The sequence below is a fragment of the Mugil cephalus genome, chromosome 21 (genome assembly GCF_022458985.1).
Source record: "Mugil cephalus isolate CIBA_MC_2020 chromosome 21, CIBA_Mcephalus_1.1, whole genome shotgun sequence".
Classification (NCBI taxonomy): domain Eukaryota; kingdom Metazoa; phylum Chordata; class Actinopteri; order Mugiliformes; family Mugilidae; genus Mugil; species Mugil cephalus.
The window spans coordinates 12578167-12602208 of NC_061790.1; the positions used below are offsets into that span (position 1 = coordinate 12578167).

The window sequence follows — 24042 nt, forward strand, 5'->3', positions numbered from 1 at the left end:
ATTAAACCGGAGAGCCAACAGAAACAAAACTTCTTGCCAAAGAAATGAAACTGGCTGAACTTGTGGCCGCGCAGAAAGATTTCCATTGTAACAGAGGGCACGAATGGAAACTCGTCTGCCGGCCCCCGAGACTAAAATAAGCACCGCTCAAAGTAAAACCGAGCCCGCGGAGGTGAGACCTATCTCCCGTTTCTCTTTGACAGATAATGATAATAACGACAAGATTTTCCCCCTTTTTTCGTGTCGGTCCGAATGAGGCCGAGCGGAGATCACAGGCCTGGATTCGTTCCAGTCGGCCGATCTCTCCCGTGCGTGTGACTGTTGTTAATGTTTAACAGCGGCCGCTCAGGTTTTCTCCATCATCAAACCGACCTTTTATAGTTGGTGGCTGCCTCGTTCCTCTGATGCGGTGCAGTGGATCTGAAGCCGATGTAGTTCAACATTATTTTTTATATATACATATTTAAATAATTTAAATAAACTGCCTAAAACAGGGTGGGAATAAAGCAGAAGATGAGAAAGTCGTATCAGAAAGTGTTCGGAGGAGCTAACAGAGCCGGGATGTTTATACGCTGACGGACTGATGACTGGCAAGTGATGGCTGAGGCACGGCTGTATATAGAGATGAAATGGTCGCGAGAGACTCCCGAAGCACTTTGCAAAACAACAGCGTCTCAGCTTCACTTCCAGACATTCCTCATACGCTGACACATAATGGTGCTGGCACGCCAGCAGACACACATGTGTAAACAGTCATCGGCGGAACAACTAACAGAAGCCCCGCGCACCTACGAGGCTCCTCTCGCGTCGCATGTTGCGCCCGTGCGCGGCGCTCTGTGTCATTGTTCAGTTTCCTCGTGTCACCTCGCAGCGTCCTCCGGGGTTCGGCGCTCTGCACGCGTGTGTGTGTCTGTGTGTCTGTGTGTGTGTGTGTGTGTGAGGGCTGTGCGTGTGTGCAGGCGTGATTGACCTTGGAGGAGGAAATGGTTTTGCTGTGATGTCAGGTTTTCGCAGATTGAATTTTCCAGATGACGTGATCTCCATCTTTTATTGTGTGTGTGCGTCTGTGTGTGTCTGTGTGTGTTGCTGGGTGGAACCCAGCAGGACAGATAGGGTGGCAGGCCTGACAGCGCGGCCTCCTGCGGGAATGAGAGTAGAATACCGGAGCCTAATGAAGATTTAAATGAAATTAGACTGTCTCTCTGTTTCTGATCGCGATTAAGATTACAAAAGGCTATTTGATGAAGCTTAAATGAGGTTATGCGTGTACCAGGCTCAGTGCTGTCGCAAGGCTGCTGTGTCTTAGTTGTCCCGTGTCCTATGTCATGTCCTAATTCAACATATATGTTCTGTAAATTACACTGAACAACGACCTGTCTTTCTCCAGGTAACAACTGGCAGTTTGCTTTCAACGTCAAGTTCTACCCTCCCGACCCCTCACTGCTCACCGAAGACATCACAAGGTACACACACGCACACACGCACAACAGAGTGTAGCGGTGTTTACTTAAAGCTACATTAGCTGTGTTTTTATGGCCATTTGGAGCAATGGAACAAGCTGTAAACCCTGCATTGACACATTATCACCTTTCAGGCTTACGTCATCCCATTAACCAAGCGTTACTACTCACTCATCTACTTAACAAATAAAACACAGATTCATACCTTTCTTTTAGTCCTGTGTTTAGTCTTATGTTACTGTTCATATTTAGCTAACTTTAAATCCTGTTCCGAAACATTAAAGGTGTGGACCTCAAAACCAAACCAGCGAGAGTCAGGCCAGTTTGAGGCCCCGTAAAGTTGTGGATGATGATATTCTGCCTCCCACCGTTTCACAGCTAGTAGTTTGACAAATTGTAGTACGAGTACATAAGAATATACTTAAGTACAGCTGCAGTGCGCAGACTAAAGTAAACCAAGGTTGGCCTCGTGCACGCTGTTAATTCATTCGTATTTATACGTATGCACACACTCGGAGGCGTGCTCCGAGCGCACCGCATTTAGGGTGAAGTGTATGTCTAATGGAGCGAACAGTCTCTCTGACGGACGCAGCTAAAGGCTAAACGGGGACACACAAACGCACGCGCCAGCAGCTGACGTGCTACATCAAGTGCTAATTCTTCTCTTTAGAGAAGTTTTGTTAACAGACAAATTCGCCCGAATAGAAAAAGTAAAACAGTAAAACAGTCCCATGGCAAAACACTAGACTTTATTAACAGGATGACTGGGGTTTAATCCTCTGTTTTATGAACTGACTGAGCCACTGAAGTGTCTTTGACAGCTTTTTACAGGTCATCCGAAAGAAAGCTTCCTCCAGATTTACCCGTCCACACAAATTCACTTCACAGGCAGGGATGTTACACAGCTGTGTCAGGGCGCCGTACGTCACGGTGAGGATTATACATAAAGCCATCCCAACAAACCAGCGTACCAACACACTGAGAAAGACTGTACAGGGCTCCGACAAAGATATTTAATCTGCAGCAGCTGACCCCGTCTTTGAGCTTCACAGACACAAATGGCTTTATTATTGTCACGAACAATGGGGCTGATTCCGGTTCACAGCAAAGAGGAGAGTGTTTTCTTCCTTTCCGCTTAAATATTCCTCTTTCGCAGGTACCTTTTGTGCCTGCAGCTGCGGGAAGATGTAGCCTCCGGACGGCTGCCCTGCTCGTTCGTCACCCACGCTCTGCTGGGGTCGTACACGCTGCAGGTACAGGAACGTGCACGTATTTACATCCTACGTCCGTACCGGTGCACGTGTGATGGTTGTATTGTAAGCGAGGTTGATTCTGATTGGCTCACAGGCAGAATTCGGTGACTTCGAACCCGACCAGCCTCGCCCTCTGGCCTACATCAATCAGCTGACCTTCGCGCCCAATCAGAACAAAGAGATGGAGGAGAAGATTCTCGAGCTCCACAAGTCCCACAGGTCGGACGCAGTCACGCGGTCGGGGGTTTCTTCAGTTGTGTTTCTAAGCGCTGTAATCTAATGAGCCTGCGGGATTTGTTTGTAATGTTAAGAGAGTAAACTAATTTACCAGTTCATTACGTACACTAGTGAAAATGAATGCATTCTAATAAAAAAAAAAAACAGCGCCACAGTAAATCTTAGTTTCGTGAAAGTTTTCTGTATCGGTGTAAAATAGCTGTTAATTCACTTAAAATAATAGAAAGAGGTGTCTCTGATTCAATATTTTAACACTTAAATTCAATCTAGTTTCACAGCACCACAAACTACATCCTCCGAAATGTTCACAGTTTTGCCTTTTCTTTTCTTTTTTTTATGTTTTAGGGGAATGACACCAGCACAGGCCGACACCCAGTTCCTAGAAAATGCCAAGAAACTCTCCATGTATGGGGTTGACCTGCACCACGCTAAGGTATAAATAAATAACCTCTCCTTTCCATTGTTGTCGACATTTGGGTATTCAAACAGTTCATTTGATGTGTGTCGAGCCCGCTGATGCGTCTGCATGTTTGTGTCACTGTATCCCTCTGTGTGCGTGCGTGCGCGCGTGCGTGTGTCAGCTGTACAAACACAGAGGGAGGCCATTGCTATGGGAACAGCCTTTCTCTCACTGGAATAGCAGGTCACCAGCGCGCCGCGTGCACGTCTCCATGTGTGTCTACGCGCGTACGTTTGCGCGTCCTCGATCAAGATGGCAGAGAGAGAGAGAAAAAAAAATGGGGGGGAAATATGCATGAGAAACAGAGAGTCTTTAAATAGAAAGGGAAGAGAATGCACGATTGGGAAAGAAATGGGGGAGAGGGATGAGGTCGGAGTGAGATCCTTTAGAGAGGAAAAGAGGCGGGTGTCCTTTAACCGTACGCTCCAATTGTTTGAAGCACAGAGAGAAGCAGGGGAATTTTTTTACGATAGTGTTATGGTAATTCAAGAGGTTGATCTGTGTCTGTGCTGCGGCACTTATATTTAGTGAAAATTAGATTTTTGTATGTTAAACAAAAGCATTTTAACATCGTTTATAGTTAAATATAGCGTACAAGATTTTTTTTTTAAACTTCTGGATTTGTAAGTAGTGCTGTGACACAGCAGAAAATGTATATACTTTTTAACTGCAAGTAAAGCACATTTTTCCATTTTGCACCTTTGAGGATCAATGTTCGCTCGTTCCAGTGCTGCTTCAGCAACAGAGCAGCCGTAAACTGTTAAAGTAATAAGAGACGGAGCAGCGCGGTGACAAGATAACACGGTGTGTTTTGACCACGTAGTAGTTACCAAATACTCTATATTACACCAGCTTATATAAAGAATTAAGCATGATTATACTCTCCACAGTTTATTAGGTACGCTTGCATGCGTTCTAATATAACAGCCCTGCAATAAAAGCTCCTTCACGACCGTTATAATGTTCAGTTTACGTTGAGACGGCATCAGGAAGGTGGTAGTTAAACTGTATGTACTGTATGTACTTGTGTTTATGTTGTTCAGCCTGGCCCGCTGAATAAAACGGGGTTGTCAGAATAATAGAAATGTGCGTTGGTACAATGCACTTCACTAGCACTACAAACCACAGCCTCCAAAATGAAAACACACCCGAATAAATGCCTCTCTCTGTTATTTTAAGCTAATTCTCACTACCACAATCTGTACGAGGTTTCGATTTAGCGCAACTGGCAAAATTCACATAATCGGAGCTTTCATTGGTTTATTTCACTTTTCATGCCACTTGTTTTCTAGTATTTGTTTATATCGTATTGTTACACAACAGCTGGTTTTAGCCTTCATTCAGGAAGCATGAAATATATTGAGTTTCTAAAAGCGCTGATGGCGTGCGTTACTTTTAGTAATCGAGACGGCGTGGGAAGCGACTGAAAGATAATCTTAGCATCCAACACCACGTGGCTTGTTCCTGTTACTTAATAGTCATTGCGCAAAAAAACAAACAAAAAAAAAAAACAAGTGGAAAGATGTTTGCTTAACATCTATTCTGCTTCTAAAAATGTCTCCCCCCGTTGTGCCACGAGGGCAGAGATCGATGTGCAGCGCGGCGCGGCCTCGTGACGTATGCGCGTGTCCCAGTAAAACTGTCCATTACCAACGTATCGCATCCTCCATTAGTCCCACAGATTTTTCCTGTTAATTCACCGCTGTAATCAATACTTCCCTTACCGTTACCAGATGGCCTAGGATTTAAAAGCTTTGTTAGTGGGTTAGTCTGCCGGGTAACTGTGTTACAGTTGTGCTCGGTGGCGGTGTTTGTGTGTGTGTGTGTGGCAATTGAGTTTCTGTTGACGCTGAGCAGACTGCTTTAACAATCAATTCATGCCACGGCTGATTCAGACGAATGGGCGGCAAGTGCGGAGGTTCTGTTTTTCTCAAGGTGTAGCTGCGTTAAAAAAAAATTAATTCATTAATTTATACTTTCACGTGCTGTCGCAGGATTCTGAGGGTGTGGACATCATGCTCGGAGTCTGCGCCAACGGACTCCTGGTCTACAAAGACAGACTTCGGATAAATCGTTTCGCCTGGCCCAAAATCCTCAAGATTTCCTACAAGAGGAACAACTTCTACATTAAGATCAGACCAGGAGAGGTATGCGTACAAACCAACACATGCACACACTGACTTACTGAGATTTACTGAGTTGCAATTGCCTATATCTGCAGCACTACCCCAATGCGTTGTTCAGTTATTCCCTCTGTGTGATCGATCTTTTTGTTTCTCTGACAGACGGAGCAGTTCGAGAGCACGGTGGGATTCAAACTCCAGAATCATCGATCTGCCAAGAGGCTGTGGAAGGTCTGCGTGGAGAATCACAGTTTCTTCAGGTAGGAATGCGCACAAACAAGCACACACACATATTTTTTAATGCTCTGTTTGGTTCTACCAAAGGCCGTGTCTCTTGTTCGGTCCGATACCTCAGGCAACGGACACGCAATAACACGCAAAGATAAGCCAGGTGTCCGTGACGGCTGTATTTGTGTGTTCATACGCGTGAGGGATAAACTTTAATATCCTGTACATGTGTATTGCGGTGCTGTCATTTCTTCTCATCTTCTTCTCCTCATCTCTCCCTCATGCGTCTTTCTCGTCCAGGCTAAACTCGCCCGAACCTCCCACCAAGGCCCGCTTCCTGACCCTGGGCTCCAAGTTCCGCTACAGCGGACGAACCCAGGCCCAGACCCGCATGGCCAGCTCCCTCATAGACCGGCCCGCACCCAACTTCGAGCGGACCTCGTCGAAACGCATCAGCCGCAGTTTGGACGGAGGTAACATAGCTGACGCTGTAGACAGACGGGTGAAGGTGGGATCGCAGATTTAGAGATTGCGCAGAGTTGTGCGCGCGTGTTTGTATGGATGTAAAAACGCTCGGTGTCTGACCAGATACAGGAAATAGCTGCAGCATATGTTTCCTGTCACACGGCGAGAGACAGAGGGAGAAAGAAAGATATGAAATGAAAGAATGTTGTGTCCAAGAGAAAGAGGCCCGGAGCGTGAAGACAGAAAGAGAACATGCAGATACGGGACATTTTCACGTCAGTCAAATGGAATGAGAGGGTTCAAACCGGGAGACAGCTCAGATCAGCTAATTATTTCGATTTAGGGCAGCGCATGAGTATGTGCTGGATTCCGATTTATAAATAAATAAATAATGCGCAGTGGTGTTCCAGTTGAAATGTTGCCACGGGTGAATCTTTATTTCTACCTTGATGCTTTTCATCAAATACTAATTGCTTTTGTCTTTGGAGAGCACTCCACCGTTTTTTGTGGTTTTCCGGATTTGGGTTACACTACCCTCATCATGCAGCTGTGCACCTCTGTTTTATGTGTGCATGGTTATCCCACTAGCTTACGTTGCCCCCTGGTGTTCGTGTTGTTCTACTGCAGGCCAGCATTGTTTGTGTTCTTGAATCTCATTCAGTACACTTCATTATGTTGTTTGAAAAGTTACACTTATTACATAACATTTGTCTACTAGTTTGCCTAAAGTTGATATTAGATTAACTGCAAATTATTAATTAGGGAATCAATTAATTTTCATACATAAAACATTACCTTCTAAATCCCAGAAACAAAAAAAACAACAGTGATCTTAAAGCAAACAGTAAATTTCAGTTGAAGACAATTTTTTTTATTTGCTTCTCGTCCCTCAGCGCCAGTGATCAGCATAACTGAGGCCTCTGAGAACGGACGTGAGCCTCACCTGGACCTCCACTCTGACTCAAAGGTGAGTATCTGCCTAAATCGAACTGAATAGGGAGATAAAATCAATCTTGGAAAAAGGTCTTGTTTGTTTTTACGTCTGGAAACATCCCAGGGGAGAGATGAACCTGCGCTGCTCGTTTGTCCGACTCCGATATCGATGGAAACGCTACATTTGTTTTTCACATGTGATTTTTCTTCTCCCCAGTTTTTTAGTTTATTTATCCTGGTTTTGACATAATGTCGAAAACATGTGACGCAAACGTGATGTCTGGGGATAATCAGATATTGTATTATTGAATTTTGTGAAGATGGGGGAGGAAGCGGCGAGCGAAGTCAGGTGTTATTTCTGCGTACCTGGTAAAGCTGGTACTCGGAGCGTGCGACACTTTGGGAAACGGGTCGGATGAAAACAGCCTTGTTTGCAGCTGCCCGTCTCGAGCGATTTAATGAAGTTTACAAAATAACACAATCAGGGTCGTTTAAACGCTTCGGTTCATGTAGCGCCAGGAGCCACTTAAAGCTGTAATTATACTGTATGTGTGAGCAGTTCAGCCAAGAAGACAGACAAAGAACCTTTCACATCTTCATTCGACGCTTGCGATCTGTTTGTTTTATGGTTTTACCAGATGAGCTATTATAGTCATTTACTCACCATCCTCCGGCCTGACTGCTGCTCCACTAAACCCATGGGACTAGTCGCATCAGTCTGACTCAGTCCTCCTACAGTCTATATACAGGGTTTTACCGTATGTTGTGCATGCCTCCTGTCCCACCCCCCTCTCCTCTCTGCCCTCTTTCTTCTCCTAACACTCCTCCCAGCACCTTGGATTCGACCTCTGTCCGTGGTGACACCCTGTCGACACTTGTTTCCGCGAACACCTGTGCCCAGTGTTTTCTGCACTATGCTCTACCCTGCTGTGTTCACTTTGAAGCTGCCGTGGTGTGTTGTTCACTGACTAATGTTATGTCTCTTTCCCTCTCTCTTTTTTCCTTCACACTCTTTTTTTTTTTTCCTGTTGCTTTTTGTCACATCCCTCTCGCATGCTCACGTTTTTCTACTATTTCATGGGAATGAAATGACCTTTTTTCTTTTTTTTTTAATGCACATGGTGTGTCATTATTTGTCGTTTAACTTTATTTCTTCACGGCCTGCTCCTTCACTCTGTGTGCGTGTGTGCGCTTGTGTGTTTCCTTTCCCTCCCGCTCTCTTTGCTTTTTCCTCGTCTGCGTCCCCCCCCCCTCCTCCTCCGTTGCCCTCCCATCAGTCCATCTTCATGTTTCCTCTCTCCTTCTCCTCGTCATCCTCCCTCTCGTCCATCCCCCCGTCGCTCGACTCCATTTCCGAGCTCGACCGCGGCCTCTCCGACATCTCCGAGGACGACGACCGCGCCGACGACTCGGACGCCGCGCACGCGCTGTGGACCCTCCCCTCGAACACCTTCTCCCTCTTCTGCGATCAGCAGCTGGCCGACCTCGAGCACCTCGCCCAAAACCCTCCTCCGTCCTCCTCCTCCTCCTCCTCCCCGACCGCCGCCTCCCAAACGCGCGCCTCCTCGGAGCTTTTGAAACCCGAGGAGGGCCGTCGTTACGAAACAGCAGCTGCGCCGCCCGGTCGGCGGAGGTGGTTCGCTCTGAAGGGTGTGGCTAAATGCGTTTCTTTCATCTTGAGTTTTCTGTCCGCGTTGGCAAGGAATGGAAACCGGTGTCTGGCCACAAAGACACTTTCAGGATTAACAAAGAAACTGAACGTTTTCACTCCCACCTTGTTCATGCTAATGTCCAAGTCGGCGACGAAGCTAAAGCTTTTTACCACCAGTGCCCCGAGATGCAACATCCCCAACGTGATCACGTCAAATTTGCATCTTAACACTTTGGCGTTTAAATGGACTCAGCTCGTGGCATTTTCTGCCCATTATCTTCCTCCTAAATTCATTAACTCCGTCCCTGGTTTCCCCCCTCAGCTAACTCAACCGCGCTTCCCCGCTCTATCGTCGCTATCGCCCTGTCCTCTGATCGTCTCCACCCTTTCCCCCCTCTCCTCTCTCCCCTTCTCCGTCCCGTCGCGCCCCTCCCTCCCCTCCCTCGGCGCCTCCGACCTGACGTCGTCCGTGCACCGCTACCTCCGCAACCCCTCCCCCCTCTTCCTGCCGTGCCTCTTGGTGGTCTTCCTGATGATGGTGATGCTGACGGCGAGCCAGTCTCTGGCCTTAGCCCTGGTTTTAGCCACGCCCCTCGGCCTGACCCTGTGTTACTTGGAGAACGTGGCCTCCAGCAGAAAGAGAGCGCTTTTGCCGACGTTTATCAGAGGCCGCGACGAGCCCGGGAAGCGGCCGAGCTCCGCCGGCGCTGACAAGCAAACTCCTCCTCCTCTGACTCCAGAGCACACGCCTCCCCGCGCCAGGCACCACACGAGCGCCGCGTGGACGCAAGAGATGTGTGATCCTGCTGCATAAACACGACACCTGCGCACACCCACGTATCCAGACCCCCCCCCCCCCCCCCCCCCCCCCGCGCCATTCCCCACTCCTCACATTTGACCTCTGTGTATATAATGTGCGCCCATGGATGTCACCTCCTTTTGTTTAGCCCTCACCGCCCCTGCACCCTCCCCACGCTGTATTGTTTATGAAGAACGGAGGGCAGATTAAAACTGAGAGAAGAGATATAAAATGATACACATATGCTAATATAGAGACAAGATAGGTATATTAAGAGTTTAAACTACTGTACAGAGACTGTGATGAAGGAGAGGGGTGTAATATTTAGCGTATTTTGCAATGATAGTATTTATGGGTGTGCTGAACGTTTCTTGCCTTATTAGTTGTCTTGCTCATGGAAAGCTCTGTGCGGTTGCTTTATAGTATTCAGATATATATATATATATATTATTTTGTGGCAAAATATTTCTCCTTTGTGACTTAATTTTCAGTTTCAGACAAAGGCCTGGCTAGAGGATTTGTAGTTGGTTAGATATTAGAAATGTAAATACAGAAACAGGATACATACAGTAAGCCCTTCAAACCTATAGCACTTAAGGCATATTTCATAAGGATATTATTACCGCTGAATGTGACGATGAAACAGTGTTACACTTACCCCCCGACCCCTCAGATTCAATACTGTCCTCAACCCCTCTCCTCTGTTTGCATTTTGATTTAAATAACACAAATAACAACAAATGAAGGCACGGTCACAAGTGATACCAGAGTACTGGTGTGTTTGGTTTATTGTACTTAAATAGAAGTTTAAAGCATGTGGTGGATAAAACTGTAGCGATCAGCTGTCGTGAAATAGTCCCCAAAAGCTTCAGAGGAAGTGGCCGTAGCTGTATTGTCGTTGTCGTGGATACGGTTGTAGATGCATAGCGAGAATCTGGCCGTATATAAAAAGTGTGAGAGAAATTTTCAGCACCTCAGCTCCTCTCATGTGACTCTTTGTAGCGGGTTTGACGCAAAGGTCACATGACCACCAGCACTCCCTAACACCGAGGTCGCCGTGGAAGAAAATAGCTTTTTTTTTTTCCATCATCCATTTCACTCTTTTCTTTCTTCGTGCCCCCCCCCCCCCCCCCCCCCCCCCCCCCCCCCGCCGCCCCTTCATTTTGTCGCGACCACCGTCACCATGACTACGACACTGAAGGTCGTGGAGGTGGACTTGAGCCCTGGCGATGCTGAAGCCATGCCTCCCGAGGTCTGTAAGGCCTGTCTTTACCCAGCATGCTTTGCAAATTCTCAGGAAAAAAAAAAATTAATTTGATGATATTGATTAGAGCTGGTTTTATGGTGAAGTGGAGCAAAACGGGCAGTAACCCTAACCTGTCCTTACTCTCTCCCCGACTTTACCCCGCCAACAGTCACCCGGATGCAGTGAGCATGCCCTCTCTCAGGTTCATACACCGTTATTGGTTATTTGAGTGTGTGTTGGTCTGTCAATCGTTTCTTTTCTCTGCCAGCGTGAGTTGGTTTGTTGGGTGAAGTTGCCCAGATGTGGTATCATGTGTTTCACATCTAATAAGAACTAAATCTGGAATTTGTCTGAAGAAAAAAAAATCAGTTTACACTGAGCATATGTAGGTATAAATACATCTCTAATCATGAAACCTAGGCTCAACATTTAAATTCCAGATCAGGTCTGGCTTTAAAAACTGATGGTGAATGGGCATTTTCACCCTGTGTGTTTACTTTCAGATGCTCTGCTGTGGCTTACGGTTTCACGGTTTCACAGTTTCACAGTTTCACTTTGGTTTTTGGTTCACATCTGTGGCTCACGTTACAGTTATGGTGTTGTGGTTTTATTCTTGAATGCTTTGGGATTTTGCATGCGTTGCCATGGGTACGAGTATCAACGCCGTCACATTCATGAGTGTTACCAAAATGTTCATTTGTGCTTGTACCCAGCTCCCAGGGTTCACTATGTCGTCACATGCGCCTGAGTTTATTTACAAATGTTTTATTTTTAATTAATGAATTTATACATGATTATTTTGTAAATGATTTTCTTATTTTTTCTATATTATTTATAATTTATTTATTTATTGCATTTTCTCAGTGCATTCTTTTATTTTTTAATTTTATCTTTTTTGTTTTTAATAATTTTTTTTTTTAATTTCATGGTGTGTGTCTGCCTTCCAGAGTCCAATGAGAGTGCATGGGGACAATATTTATGTGAGGCACAGTAATTTAATGTTGGAGGTTGGTACTGGCGTCGTCTGATGGCTGAAAATAAGACCTACATGTTTCTGTGTACTCTGACGCCATCAGAACTACAACTTCCTCTGTACTGTACTGTACAAGGCCGCTGCCCTCTCGCACTCTCAGACTCTGCGTGCATGCCCCGCGTGTCTTCATGTCTGTGGATGTCTGCTCGTGAAGTCTACACTCGGTTGCAGCTACTTCCAGACTTTTCTTGTCTCATTGAAAGAGTTTTGTACGAAGACGATTTCAGTTCTGACCGTCCTGATTCGCGCGGCGCCTGTTCTGAACGGCTGAGCTTGGGAGTTTAACTGAAATGTTGTCACGTGTGACGTGTGAAACTAAGGTAGCGTTGAAGGCGCAGCAGCATTTTTAGAAGATTTTAAATAAAGTTGCTCATGCTGACAAAGCCACAGGATAATTATTCAGCTCTAAAAGATTTTAGCTTCTTTCAGCTTGTTGTTTTGGTTTCATGGACCATAAACAACCCGCAGCCTCTAACGAGAGGTGCTAAAAACTGCAGTTCACTGAATGACCACTTGAGGCAGGCTTCAAAAACAAGTCAACCCCTATACATCCTGATGTTAAAATGCCTGGCACTAAAACTGGTTTTGCTATCTGTAGGTAATTTTGTTATTCACGACAGTTGTTTATGACTTACAGAAGCGTATTGCATTCGGATTCTAAGTAATTTATTTTTAGTTTTTTGTTTTTTTGGGCTAATTATTTCTGTTTTTCTGAATAATATATTTCTTTGGTCCTTTTTTTTCATGTTTTCCAGATTATTTAGTTTTTCTTCCCAGTGTCTCAAACCCAGATGAAAGTGAAACTTGATTAAACTAAACAAGCCGGCCGTGTCTGCTTCTGCTACACAGAGCTTTCAAGAAAAGAATGAATTCATTTATTGGTTCAAATGTCCAAAGAGTCCAAAAATCATGAGAAAATTATAAGGGAATAAAGAACACAGAAAAAAATAATAACTCTGAAAATTAAATTTTTCTGAAACGCAGAAATAATACTTTGAAAAACAACCCAAAAAAATATGTTACTCAGAAAAGCAGAAATAATTAGCACAAAAAACAAACCAAAAAAAACAAATTACTTGGAAATCTTCAAGTGAATGCAATCTGCTTCTGTAATAAGTCACTAGATTAAAGTTAGTAAATGTAAGTATATCCAGGCCTACTCTAAGTGTCTGCTTCCACTCCTCTCACTCCCCGAGGCTTCGTCCATGTTCCATGCCAGGAACTTTATTGACTCGGGGAAGTGGAGTGGTCTCCCAGAAACAGAAACAAGGTTAGTCAGCGCCACGCTTACAAAATTTCAAATATTCGCCCGACACGTGTCCGTGCAGCGCAGTAGAGACGTGCTCTTTCAGAAAACTCCCAGGCTCAGCGTTCTCAACGGCCGCTCTGTGAACATTACCAGCTTTGTGTCAGCGTGACTTTAATGCATGCTTTGTGCATGTCGAATGCTGTGTTTTTTTATTTAATCTCGTTGTATTTTCAATTTGATTGATGAAAAAGTTTGATCATTTCCAGGCAGCTGTGTCTAACTTGACTAATCCTGCCTCCCTCACACACGGGAGGAGCTTTTTATCCGTGTTTTCTGGTGTCCTGCTGCCAGCGTAGAGTGATGTGTGGTTTGATAACGTACTAAAACAACGACGACACCTGTTGGCTGAACGTGGGGCTGATAGTGATCCAACTTTAGTTTGCACTGCAGTGTTTGCTAATTGGAAGACTTTCTTATTTTCATGCAGTAGGTTTCAAAAGATAAATTCACCTTAAAACGTACCTGATGAAATCCGTCCTGTTTTACACGGTTGTTTAAGGAAAAAAAAATTAGATTGAATGAGATTATTGCAGTAAAGAAGAAGAAAACCCATCACTACCAGCTCCATGTTCTGCAGCCCGTCCTGGCCTGAATTAAGAAAAAACAGTTCTCAACAAGATGGGAGGCCTTGTTTCACTGCAGCCTACGTACACACACACACACACACACACACACGAACTTTCAAACAAAAATCTAAGATTTTGTTGTAAACTCTTTAAACGAGGCTCAAGTGAGGCACGGCATCCATCTTGTTCCCCTCCAGATTGACAGACTAATGTTCCTGTGACCAAATTTTTTCCCTCCCCCATCCCTCTCTGCCTATATCCTCCCCCACCTCCCCCCTCCCCCCTCCCCATCATTTTCCACCTTATTTCCTCTCCTATCGTATTTCTTCTTTCTTTCTTCTTTCTTCCACCCCACATTTTCTTTCACTCCCTCCATCCCTGTCATGCTTTGACATCCCCTCGTTTACCCCCTCCTCCCCTCTCCTCCCCTCTCCTCCCCCCTCCTTCCACTGAACCATTAGGACCATGATAAGACCCAGGATGAGGTTCTGAAACACCAAGCTAGCATTAGCCAGCTAAAACGCTCCTTTATGGAAGCGCCACCTCCCTCTCCTCCTCAGCCCAACCAGTGGGAGAAACGTCTCACCTCCTCTCCTGCCACAACGATACGTATCCAACAGCAGCAAGTGGTACGTCCGTGTGCATGTGGCGAGACGCGTGAATTGCGAGAGAGACTTGTCTCAGAGCGATTTTCAGGTGGAACGGCGCCTTGCAGAGGATTGTTGTGATTCCTGTCTGTGTTTTCACCTCCTGCAGAGACGTGACAGTGCAGTGTTTCCTCATCATTTCTTTAACTTCTGATTTTATTTTTTTTCATGTGGAATTATTCCTTTTTTTCCTTGTTTTTTTCTGCTTTCTTTCTCTAATGTGAGGTCCTTATGACCTGCTGGTTGTAACTCACTCATCAGTTTATCGACTCCTTCCTTCAAAACTGTCCTAACTTCCTCAGCTTCCCTTTCAGCCGGACCAGTATTACCACATGGGTTTTACTCTGCTCTGTCTCTGCTTCTGTGTTTGTCTTGTCTTTCGTTTTTGTTGCCGTGTGCCGCTGTAGAGCCTCGAGGAGGAGATAGCCTCCGTACTTTTCAGTAGACACAGTGGCAGCGGGTTTTACTCGGCCGCCGAGGCCGCCTGCTGTGACCCAGAACGGCCACTAGATGCCGTCGTAGCCACATGTTCGGCCTCTACTTCCTCTGCTTCCACTGCTGTGTGTCTTCAGACTCTTCTCATTTCCTCAGCTGCCACAACCTCTGCCACTGAGGTGCTTCTGCTGCGGCTGAACGTTAAGGAGTCAGTTTACTTTCAGGCCAAACCAATTCAAGATTTGAATTTGTTGGTTAGCGCTCTGTGCCGCTGGTTTAAGCTGCTCACCTTGAAAATAAACTGACACCCTGTAATGATTCAGTTAATTATGGATGTGTTTGGAGACCTCTCCTTAATGCTTGTTGTATATATGCTGGATGAATGGAGTTATTCTATATGTTGTGTTTGGGTCCATTCAACCTAAATGAATGGTCATAATAAATGTAATCTAACTAACAGCTGCGTTTGCCATGGATTTCTAGGATGCCATCTGTTTTGTGTGTGGATTGAATGCAAATGGAACAATCTGCTCCATTCTGTGATGTTTGCTTCAGCATCATCTAACAGTAAAAACATGTTAAAAGTAACATGTATTGAAGCAGCCGTTTTTATCTCACAAAACTTCAGAAAAAGACAAATCCATGATGTTCATTTTGTTGCTTTTTTTTAACAAATTAACATTTTCTCATTTGTGTTGACTTGAAGCTAAATTCCTTTTAGTTGTGTTTGTGTGTTGTTTCTCACAACTGCTTACTTCAATACCATGTTTCTTTTTTTTCTTTGTTTATCGATGTGATGCTCCCTTCAATCCATCTTTTCGTTTTCTCGTCGGATCTGTTATCCCGTCTCTTTGTGTCTAGCGCAATAAGCGTCACACTGTCTGGAAAATGAGCCCGATGGTGCATGAAAGACGCCAGAGACAGAGAGAGAGATAGAAAAAGTTAAAGACGGGAGGAGAAAGAATGAATACAAAGTGCTGCTGTGATAACGCTAAGTGCTAACGATGCTGATGTGACTGCTGGTGTGTCATGGTAACCTCTCTGTCGTGCAGGTCAGTGTGTCCCAAACCGAAGCCGCTCCAGCCGATAACACCGTGTCTGATACCAAAGAACCTGAGAAGGTGCCTCTAACTTTCTTCTATTAATCCCTCCAGTCTTCCATCCGTGACACTTTTTATCCATCGTCTCCTTCGTGTCTTCAATCACTTTCCACTGGCGCCTTGAAACCCTCCATCCACCCTGTCACTGTTCATTTGTCTTCCTGATTGTTCTGAAAAATGTCCTCTTGCGTCCACAGCTAAACGTCTTCCATCTCCTTCATCTCCTGATGTCATTCATTTATTTTCATTTAACTATAAGTTAATTTTCTTTCCCATTTAAGTTCAATGATCATGTTTTGCTTTTTTGTTTTCTGCCCCCCCCCCATGCGTTTGTCGTGTATGTGTGTGCACCTCGTCGTGTGCTTGTGGATGCGTGCGTGTGTGCAGACGACCGAGGTCGAAATCGAAGAAACCGTTGTCATCCAGGAGGTTTCCAGGGCGACCAAACCCGGGCTTGTCACGGTCACGGCCGGCGCCCCCGCCGACCCGCCCGCCGAGCGGGAAGCCGGGAAGCAGGAAGTGAGAGTTGAGGAGGAAGCGGCGGCGGCGGTGGTGGCGGAAGCAGCGCAGAGGAAGCAGGGGAGCGTCTCGTCCGAGAGCGAGAGCGAAGACGAGGCCGAGTACCATCCGAACGTCTCGGTGTCCATCTCTCACACGCAAATACCCGAGGAGGGGGAAGAGGAGGAAGAGAGGGAGAAGAAAGATCAGGGATCAGTGGAGCAGGTCGCGTCGCCTCCAGGTGCCTCTTTCCCTCCGGCTGATGTCGCGCGGCCCGCAGAAGAAACCGCCACAGAAGAAGAGGCGTCCAGGAGAGAGGACACGCAGGCAGAGATGACGAAGAGCCCAGAGGAAGAGGAGGTGGAGGAAAAAGAAGGTGAAAGGGAGACGGAGGAAAGCACCGAAGATCCCATGCTGACGCCTGAAGAAGCCCCTAACGGCCTCACCCTGCCCGGGGAGGGCGCGACCGGGTCGGCCGCCCCCGCGGAGGAGGAGGAAGAGGAGGAGGAGCCCAAAATGAACGGGGAAGCCTCACTGGCTGAAGCGGAACCGCGGCCGCAGGTTATTTGTTGCTCAGAGGTAAAGTCTTCACTGGGCCGACTGCGGAGCTTCACCCGGGCTTTTTGCTCCCTCCTACCACCTGTAGAAACACCCACTTCTTTTCCTTCCTGCTTACCACAGCGCCGGTTTCCTTCCTGCTTGCGTGAATTTTTAAGCCCCATGTACATCTTCACACACATCATTGTCCAAAATTGAAATTTTTTCTACAAGTTAAAACTCCTTAAAGACAAACAGCCACTGTTTACTTCATTGCTACTTCTCCGCCATCCTTCCATCATGAACATTGTGGTGTGGTGTGTTGCTGTGGTTGCCTTTAATGGGGCCTAAGTGGGAAACGCATGGTGCTTTTAGGTGTGTTTTGTTTCCGCTCCGCATGCCATACTTCACCTTTTGGCTGTGTGTGTGTGTGTGTGTGTGTTTGTGTGTGCGTGTTTGGCATTGATGCTTCTCGTTCTGCTGGCGTTTAATTGGCGCGTCACGGTCACCAAGGTAACGGCATTGTGGAAATCATCTTTGCCAACCACTTTTGGAAAACGCTACCCGCCCGTTTGAATGTCGTCTTTGCATCTTGTTTACATTTCAATAGCCGTTTTGTTCTCCAGTCGTTTGAGTGTCGCTTGTTCCACCGGCTCGTGTTTCATGCATGTCTGTGCTGTGTCATGTTTTGAGTTGCATGTTGACGCCAAAGACATTTCTCTAGTTGTGCCGTTGCTGTCGCTCTTCTGTTCCACCGCATTAAGTAGACATTGCTGTATTATGTTTGTTTGTTTTTTTTCGTGACGTCGTCTTGCATGAGTCAGCGAGCTCTTGCTTTTGTGCATGAATTTTACTTTGTGTACTTGCTGCTTTTATACACGTGTTACTATACAGTGTGTGCTACATATCGTTCATAATTGCACCATTAGAAAATCAAATTTAGTCGAAGGTGAATCTGATCCTACGGGGAAATGCATAGATGTGAATATTTCTCTGTCTCGGGTCTGTCATACTAACACACTTTCCTCCCCCCTCACTCCTCTCTCTCCTCCCTCCCCAGCCGCCCGTGGTAAAGACAGAAATGGTGACTATATCAGACACGTTTGCAGCCCAGAAAACTGAGATAGCTACAAAAGAAGTGCCCATCGTACATACGGAAACCAAGACCATCACATACGAGGCTGCACAGGTGCACACTTAGGAAAAGCCAGAGTCATGTTCCATTTTGGGGGAAACATTTACATTTCTCATTGTTATTTTTACTGTTGGTTAAGTGTTGTTTTTCGAGCAACAGTGCTCGATGCCGTCGTTCATTCCTTTTCCTGCAGAGAAAGAGTTCTTTTTTTTTTTTTTTTTGTCGTAGACACCAACATTTCAGACGGGGTTACTCTGGTGGTAATTTGCAGCTCATTTTCTGTCTTTGTCTCTCTGCTGTCAGCTGGATGGTAATGGTGATGGGGAACCCGGAGTGTTGATGACTGCTCAGACAATCACCTCTGAATCTCTGTGCACCACTACGACCACACACATTACCAAGGTACAGGCACATCCACTTAATGACACGATTGCTCATTTCGTAGCCCATTTAAATACAAAACTCGCCGCCGCGGGAAACCTCTGTAAACCTGAACGCGCTGCTGATTTGATTATTTGTGTAGTGTTATTTTTTTTATATATATATGGCAGCCGTGCATATGGGGACGCGGTAGCTTCATGCGTTAGTCTGCTTTGTGTCAGTCCAACTGCTGCCAATACCCAAGTGTTGTTTTGTTCCAGACGTTAAAGGGCGGCCTGTCGGAGACGAGGATTGAAAAGCGCATCGTCATCACTGGCGACTGCGACATCGACCACGACCAGGTCAGTGTTCAGTCACGCAGCCCCAGCGAGGTGGTCCCTTGACCATCTCCACAGATGTGGACTCTCCGTGATTTATATTCAGACCGTTAAACTCTTTGAAATGATTCCGTCTGGTTGCTTCGACGCCTGGTGACATGTCCGTCATGTTGCTTGCGCTCTGAATTGTTATTGCCAGTCGACCCGCCCAGATTTAACGTTCTCGCCGGGATCGGCTGCTGCCTCTTCACACATTCATCCTTCCATGTAGAAAATGGTGTATTAACCTCTTCTTTGTCACGCTCTGTCAGACTTAGTTGCACATCTTGGTTAATTTTATGTCCTGTCTTTGTCTCTGATTGTTACATTTCCACACTTAGATACAATGAACCTGTACTTTCTAGTACGTAAGACGTACCGAAAGTTATACCAGGGAGGTCACATCAGAGCTCATGTGTTTGGACAATGGGAGTTTGTCATTTTGTTTTCCCATCACAAGAATATTGGATTTTAAATTAGACAATTTTCAGCTTTGAGGAACTTATAATGAGTTCACCAAAGGTAATTTGGAGCCGTCATCAATTATACATCGCCCTAAAAGTGGAAGGATATATATATAAGATACAGTGTTCACCAGTTATGACTGAAGATCTCACATTAAAACGTTTCTTTGTCCAAATACATACAGCCTGATCTGTAAAATGTTTCTGGGCAATTTAAAAACATTTCAGATATTTGAAAGACACGGGCAGTAGGTGTATATTTTCCAAACAGACGATCTCTTCTTATTCTTTCTAATGGAACATTTAGATTTGTGGTGTCAAACTGCATGTGGTGCCCTGCAAATACCTCAAATATCTGCATGAGCTCCATAGTTTTGTTTAAGTTGCCTGTCAAGTCTGATCGGCTGGATTTACACACACAAAATAAATATATGTGTCTGTGTGACGCTGTGTTGCAAATGGGATTTGTTTTTTTTAAATAAATCTCCATTTGAAGCCATTTTACTCGATCTGACCTACACGTCTCTTCCTTAACGCTGGAATAACCCAAAGAAGTAAAATGGCGGCACATTGAGCGTAAATCCAGCCTTCTTGTCATTTTTTTTTTTCTTTATGCTTCTTATTTTGTTTTTCATTTAACTCCACCATTTTCCCCCCCTCCTTCCCCTCCACTGCCCGCCGTGCTCGGTGCTGCCACTGCGTGGCCGCCCCTCGGTACTGCAGGCACTGGCCCAGGCCATTAAGGAGGCCAAAGAGCAACATCCTGACATGTCTGTTACCAGAGTGGTGGTTCATAAAGAAACTGAACTGGCTGAGGAGGAGGATTGACTGAACGCAGGTAATAATAATAATAGTAGCTCGTTATTATTATTATTATTGATGGTTTTAAAATCAGCTTGAGTGGTTGCAAGGGTTTATTTGATGAGGGAAAACAGAACCGCAGGAAGCTGTTAAGACCACCAGCTTTCAGCACATAAGTTGAAGGATTAAATTAAATTTAGGGAGGTCGGCAGCAGAGGGAGTATTTTCACTGATTGCTTTCACCTCTGTCTTCCCAGAGTTGAAGAGCCCATCGTGACTCTTTTCTCTTTCGACATCAAACGACCTTCATCACCCTGCGACGACCAACCTTGACAGAAGTGGAGGAGAAGAAGAGGAGTTACAGAACGGGAGGAGGAGGAGGGGGAGGAGGAGGAGGGTTAGACAAATGGACCGAAGTTGCCGCTCTCTTCCCTTCTTTCTTACATTTCTGTGGTGCATCTAAATCCCTCACTGCAAAAACCAAGAAAAACAAAAACCTCCTCGCTCTTTGTGAGGGAACAAAAAGAACCACTTAGCTTAACATTTGTAGCTCATTTTTATTATTATTATTATTTTTTTAATTAGTGCTTTTTCTTTTAACTGTTTCACTTAAAGAGAGGCGATAGTTCGTCCTTCACGTGTCGCAAAGGTAAAAACTAGGGATGCACTGAACCAATCCTGATGACAGTCGATGCTATGAATGATTATCGTGTCCTTGTACTGATTATTTTACCGACGCCGCCGCTACTGACTTTCAGCGAATCTCAAATGGCAAAATCAAAAACAAAAAAAAGATTTTGTACTTGGAATCTGTAACGGCAGTGGACAGGCGGTGTTCCTTAAAAGGTAATTGGTTAACTTACAGCTCCCCCTCTCACTTCATGGTGCTGTAAATGGAAAGTAATATAATGTAACTCAATTACTTCTAAATAACGTGTAGGACTGCAGGGAACAGGGAGACACTTGGACACGACTGTTTTCTTTTTACAAGGTTTACTGAAGTCCGACAGACTCACTCATTCTAACACATAGGTCAGAGGAATGGTAGAAAACAGCTATATCACATTATTACTTTTACTCACTAATAGCTACAGAAAAGTGGGAGCTGTAACTTAAAATATTGCAGTAAAAAAAAAAAAAAAAAGAAGAAAAAAAATCATCCAGATTTCTTTTTAACTTTTATGATTCTATATTTTCTTCCTTTAACCATAGTTATAATTCATCCACATTCCTTGTGTGTGACTGAGCGGCCGAGGAAGTTCATTTTCAGTTTACGCGCTAAGAAGGAGGCGTTAGAATCGACAGTAGGGGATTTTAATTGACGTTAATTAAGCTCGAGAAGCCAAACGATGCAGTTGGAGCAAATTCCCTCATTTTTAATTTTCTACAACATTTTAGAAGGATTTTTTTTTTTTTTTTTTTTATGAATTTTAACTGAAAATGAGCCGACTTTAAGGCCGGCGTGTACAACTGTACAGTAAAAATGAAGGCTATTAGATGGGAGCAGCTTATTATTAGCTAAACTCTCTCCCTGCGCGACACTAACCGTTGCTGTCGGGCCTGGAGGGAGCAAGGGAGAAGTAAAACGACCTATGATTGGGAGAGAGAAGACCAGTAAACTGAAGGATAATTGGGAGAGTGCCATCTCACAACTTGGGAACGAAAATGAATCTAAAGCAAGTTGGCCTTACTCTGTGGGAACGGCAGGATTCAGCATGTATTTTCTAACCCGCTGTATTATTCTAAGGACCTTGCTTGATTCAAAGAAAATTATTCTGTAACTACCACAGGTACCAAACTGAGGATGACTTGAAATCGACTGATTCTGTGTCGGCCTTCTGATTGGTCTGCTGACCGCCAATCAGAGGCCTCCTATCCTGTGTCAGGTCCTAACTTCCTATGTTGGACAAACGATCCCAATGCGAGGGTCTGTTTCCATAGAAAAGTGGTGAAAACGTGGAATCTAGAAGCCAAACGTTAGCCGTCATGCTAACATTAGCAGATGTTGGAAACATGGAAGGACAATGGCGGAGTTTGAGCGCTTACTAAGTTCACAGTTTTCCAGTGGGAACAGACCCCCCGCACGGCTATTGTTTGTGTAACCTAGCAACAATAACACAGCCAAACCAGTCATGCTCCAAGTCCTGCTTTATGTAACAAGATATGGGATTGAATTCATTGTTACCCTGCGAGGGTATCTTGAGCGAGTCTAGCTAGGACGCTACTGTGTTGATTGGTTTGAGAGTGTGTAGATAACGGTTTATCTCAGCTCACGCCGCACGTCCAGATGAACCCATCTGACACGACGCCGGCTGTGTCGCAACTGTTTTGCCGCCACCAAGTACCCTGAAATCCGTCGGCCTCATTTTTCAAAAAAACGACATTCAGACGTGTTCAACTGACGACGCTGAATCTGTCACTACACTACAAACGGAGGTGAAAGCAGTTACAACACAACAGTAAAAATGCAGCTTAAAGGGAAGTGCATCAAAGGGTTTGAAGTGCTCTTGAAACCCCCTAAATGGAATCTCATTACGTTTTTATTCAGTTTCTGTGTATTTTTTGCGCAAGTGTTCAGCAGAATTCCGCAAAAAAAAAAAAAAAAAAATTAAAAAATGTGACATTGTGTAAATACCGTTGGCATTAAATGTGTTTCAGACCGGAGGTTTTAATGCATTTAGTTGGCAAAGATTTTCAGCGTGGGCAGCAAAACAAACAACTCTCTGGAAATTGAACAGGTTGTAAGCAGAGAAGTGCCACAGGTTACTACAAAAACATTCCACTTCGACCTGTATACATACATCCACACTCTCCTCTTTGAGTGCGATCTTTAAATTCCTTTTTTAATCAGCTGAGGTTTGTTAGTTGACGCCTCTTAATTTGACCCAATTTTAAAAAAACTTTTCCAGTAGGCTGAGAATTGGAGAGAGGCTTTGTATTGGTTGGACCTCTACTATGCAGTTAAATGACATTCCACGAGAGAGAAGCTTTAACCTCTTGCAGAAAAAAAAAACATTTTTAAGAAAAAGCAAACCGTGCAAAACTAGGCAGCTTTGGAAGCTTTCACTATTCCAAAAAAAATAAAAAAAAATCTTTTAAAAAGCATCGGCGATATCACAAGATATTTGTAGATTTTCTCATACTTTGTCGTATTTTCTCCGTGAAACTGATGTAGTTGTTTGAAGCCGGGGTGCATCGCGCCCCATGCAGTTTGCATATTTGTAATGTCGTCACAAGTGTTTTTGACATTGAAGAATCTCAACTACAAATTTCATTTTTTTTTTTTTTTTTTGCCACTGTTTCCTCTTTCGTGCTCGTAGCCGTGGGTGTCGCCTCTGTTCGGGTTTCTGGGCTCTGTTAGCCAATCACAGGAGCTGCTGCGCTGCATGGTCGAGCTTTCCCAAATGTTTGTTACCCCAAGCAAAAAAATTAAAAATTAAAAAAAAAATAATAATAAAAATTGGATTGAAAGTTTTCAGGGTCACATTGGCAACTGATGATTCAAAGCCAGCTGATTTTTAAAAAAAAACTGTCTCAGCGTTACACCGTTAAACTCATGTAATTGGAGGATGCTATTTGTAGTTACATCTCAGGATAGGCTTCATACTCTGGACACATGAGAAACCAGCACAGTTTTGTATTTTATCTAACAAAGCAGCACAAAAACAAAAACTGATTTATAAAAAAAAACAAAAAAACACCACATTTTGGAAAGCCGTCCAGCTGCCAGGTGGCTCCGTGTTGGCTAACCAGTGATCACCGGTAGGTTAATACTGTCTAGCAGCTTAACTGTCTTGTGTCTCCCCGCACACATCCACTCCACCCCCCTGTGTAACACTGTTTAAATAAAGGATTGTTATACTCTGGAGTATGTCTGGCCACTTCATTTCCTCCTATTTATTCATTTCATTGACTAATGTGACTT

At 44.8% G+C, this 24042-nt stretch overlaps 1 protein-coding gene across 14 annotated transcripts in view; it reads left to right on the forward strand.

Moving 5' to 3' along the window:
- epb41l2 (erythrocyte membrane protein band 4.1 like 2) overlaps window positions 1-23817 on the forward strand; it is a 46436-nt gene extending 22619 nt beyond the window's left edge. For 2 of the 14 annotated variants that reach the window (XM_047574399.1, XM_047574400.1), the window contains exons 7-25: window positions 1388-1463; window positions 2617-2713; window positions 2808-2932; window positions 3296-3383; window positions 5405-5557; window positions 5696-5793; window positions 6062-6234; window positions 7120-7193; window positions 10811-10861; window positions 11025-11057; window positions 14225-14392; window positions 14818-15024; window positions 15898-15966; window positions 16333-17022; window positions 18041-18169; window positions 18419-18517; window positions 18757-18837; window positions 20040-20154; window positions 20375-23817. In XM_047574399.1, the coding sequence (XP_047430355.1) occupies window positions 1388-1463; window positions 2617-2713; window positions 2808-2932; window positions 3296-3383; window positions 5405-5557; window positions 5696-5793; window positions 6062-6234; window positions 7120-7193; window positions 10811-10861; window positions 11025-11057; window positions 14225-14392; window positions 14818-15024; window positions 15898-15966; window positions 16333-17022; window positions 18041-18169; window positions 18419-18517; window positions 18757-18837; window positions 20040-20144 (2516 nt within the window). In that variant the 3' untranslated portion in view covers window positions 20145-20154; window positions 20375-23817. Of the gene's footprint in view, window positions 1-1387; window positions 1464-2616; window positions 2714-2807; window positions 2933-3295; window positions 3384-5404; window positions 5558-5695; window positions 5794-6061; window positions 6235-7119; window positions 7194-8436; window positions 10746-10810; window positions 10862-11024; window positions 11058-11802; window positions 11863-14224; window positions 14393-14817; window positions 15025-15897; window positions 15967-16332; window positions 17023-18040; window positions 18170-18418; window positions 18518-18756; window positions 18838-20039; window positions 20155-20374 lie in introns of those variants that run through there. The other 12 variants (XM_047574405.1, XM_047574404.1, XM_047574410.1 and 9 more) reach the window with 12 other exon arrangements.
- The last annotated feature ends 225 nt before the right edge of the window (window positions 23818-24042 follow it).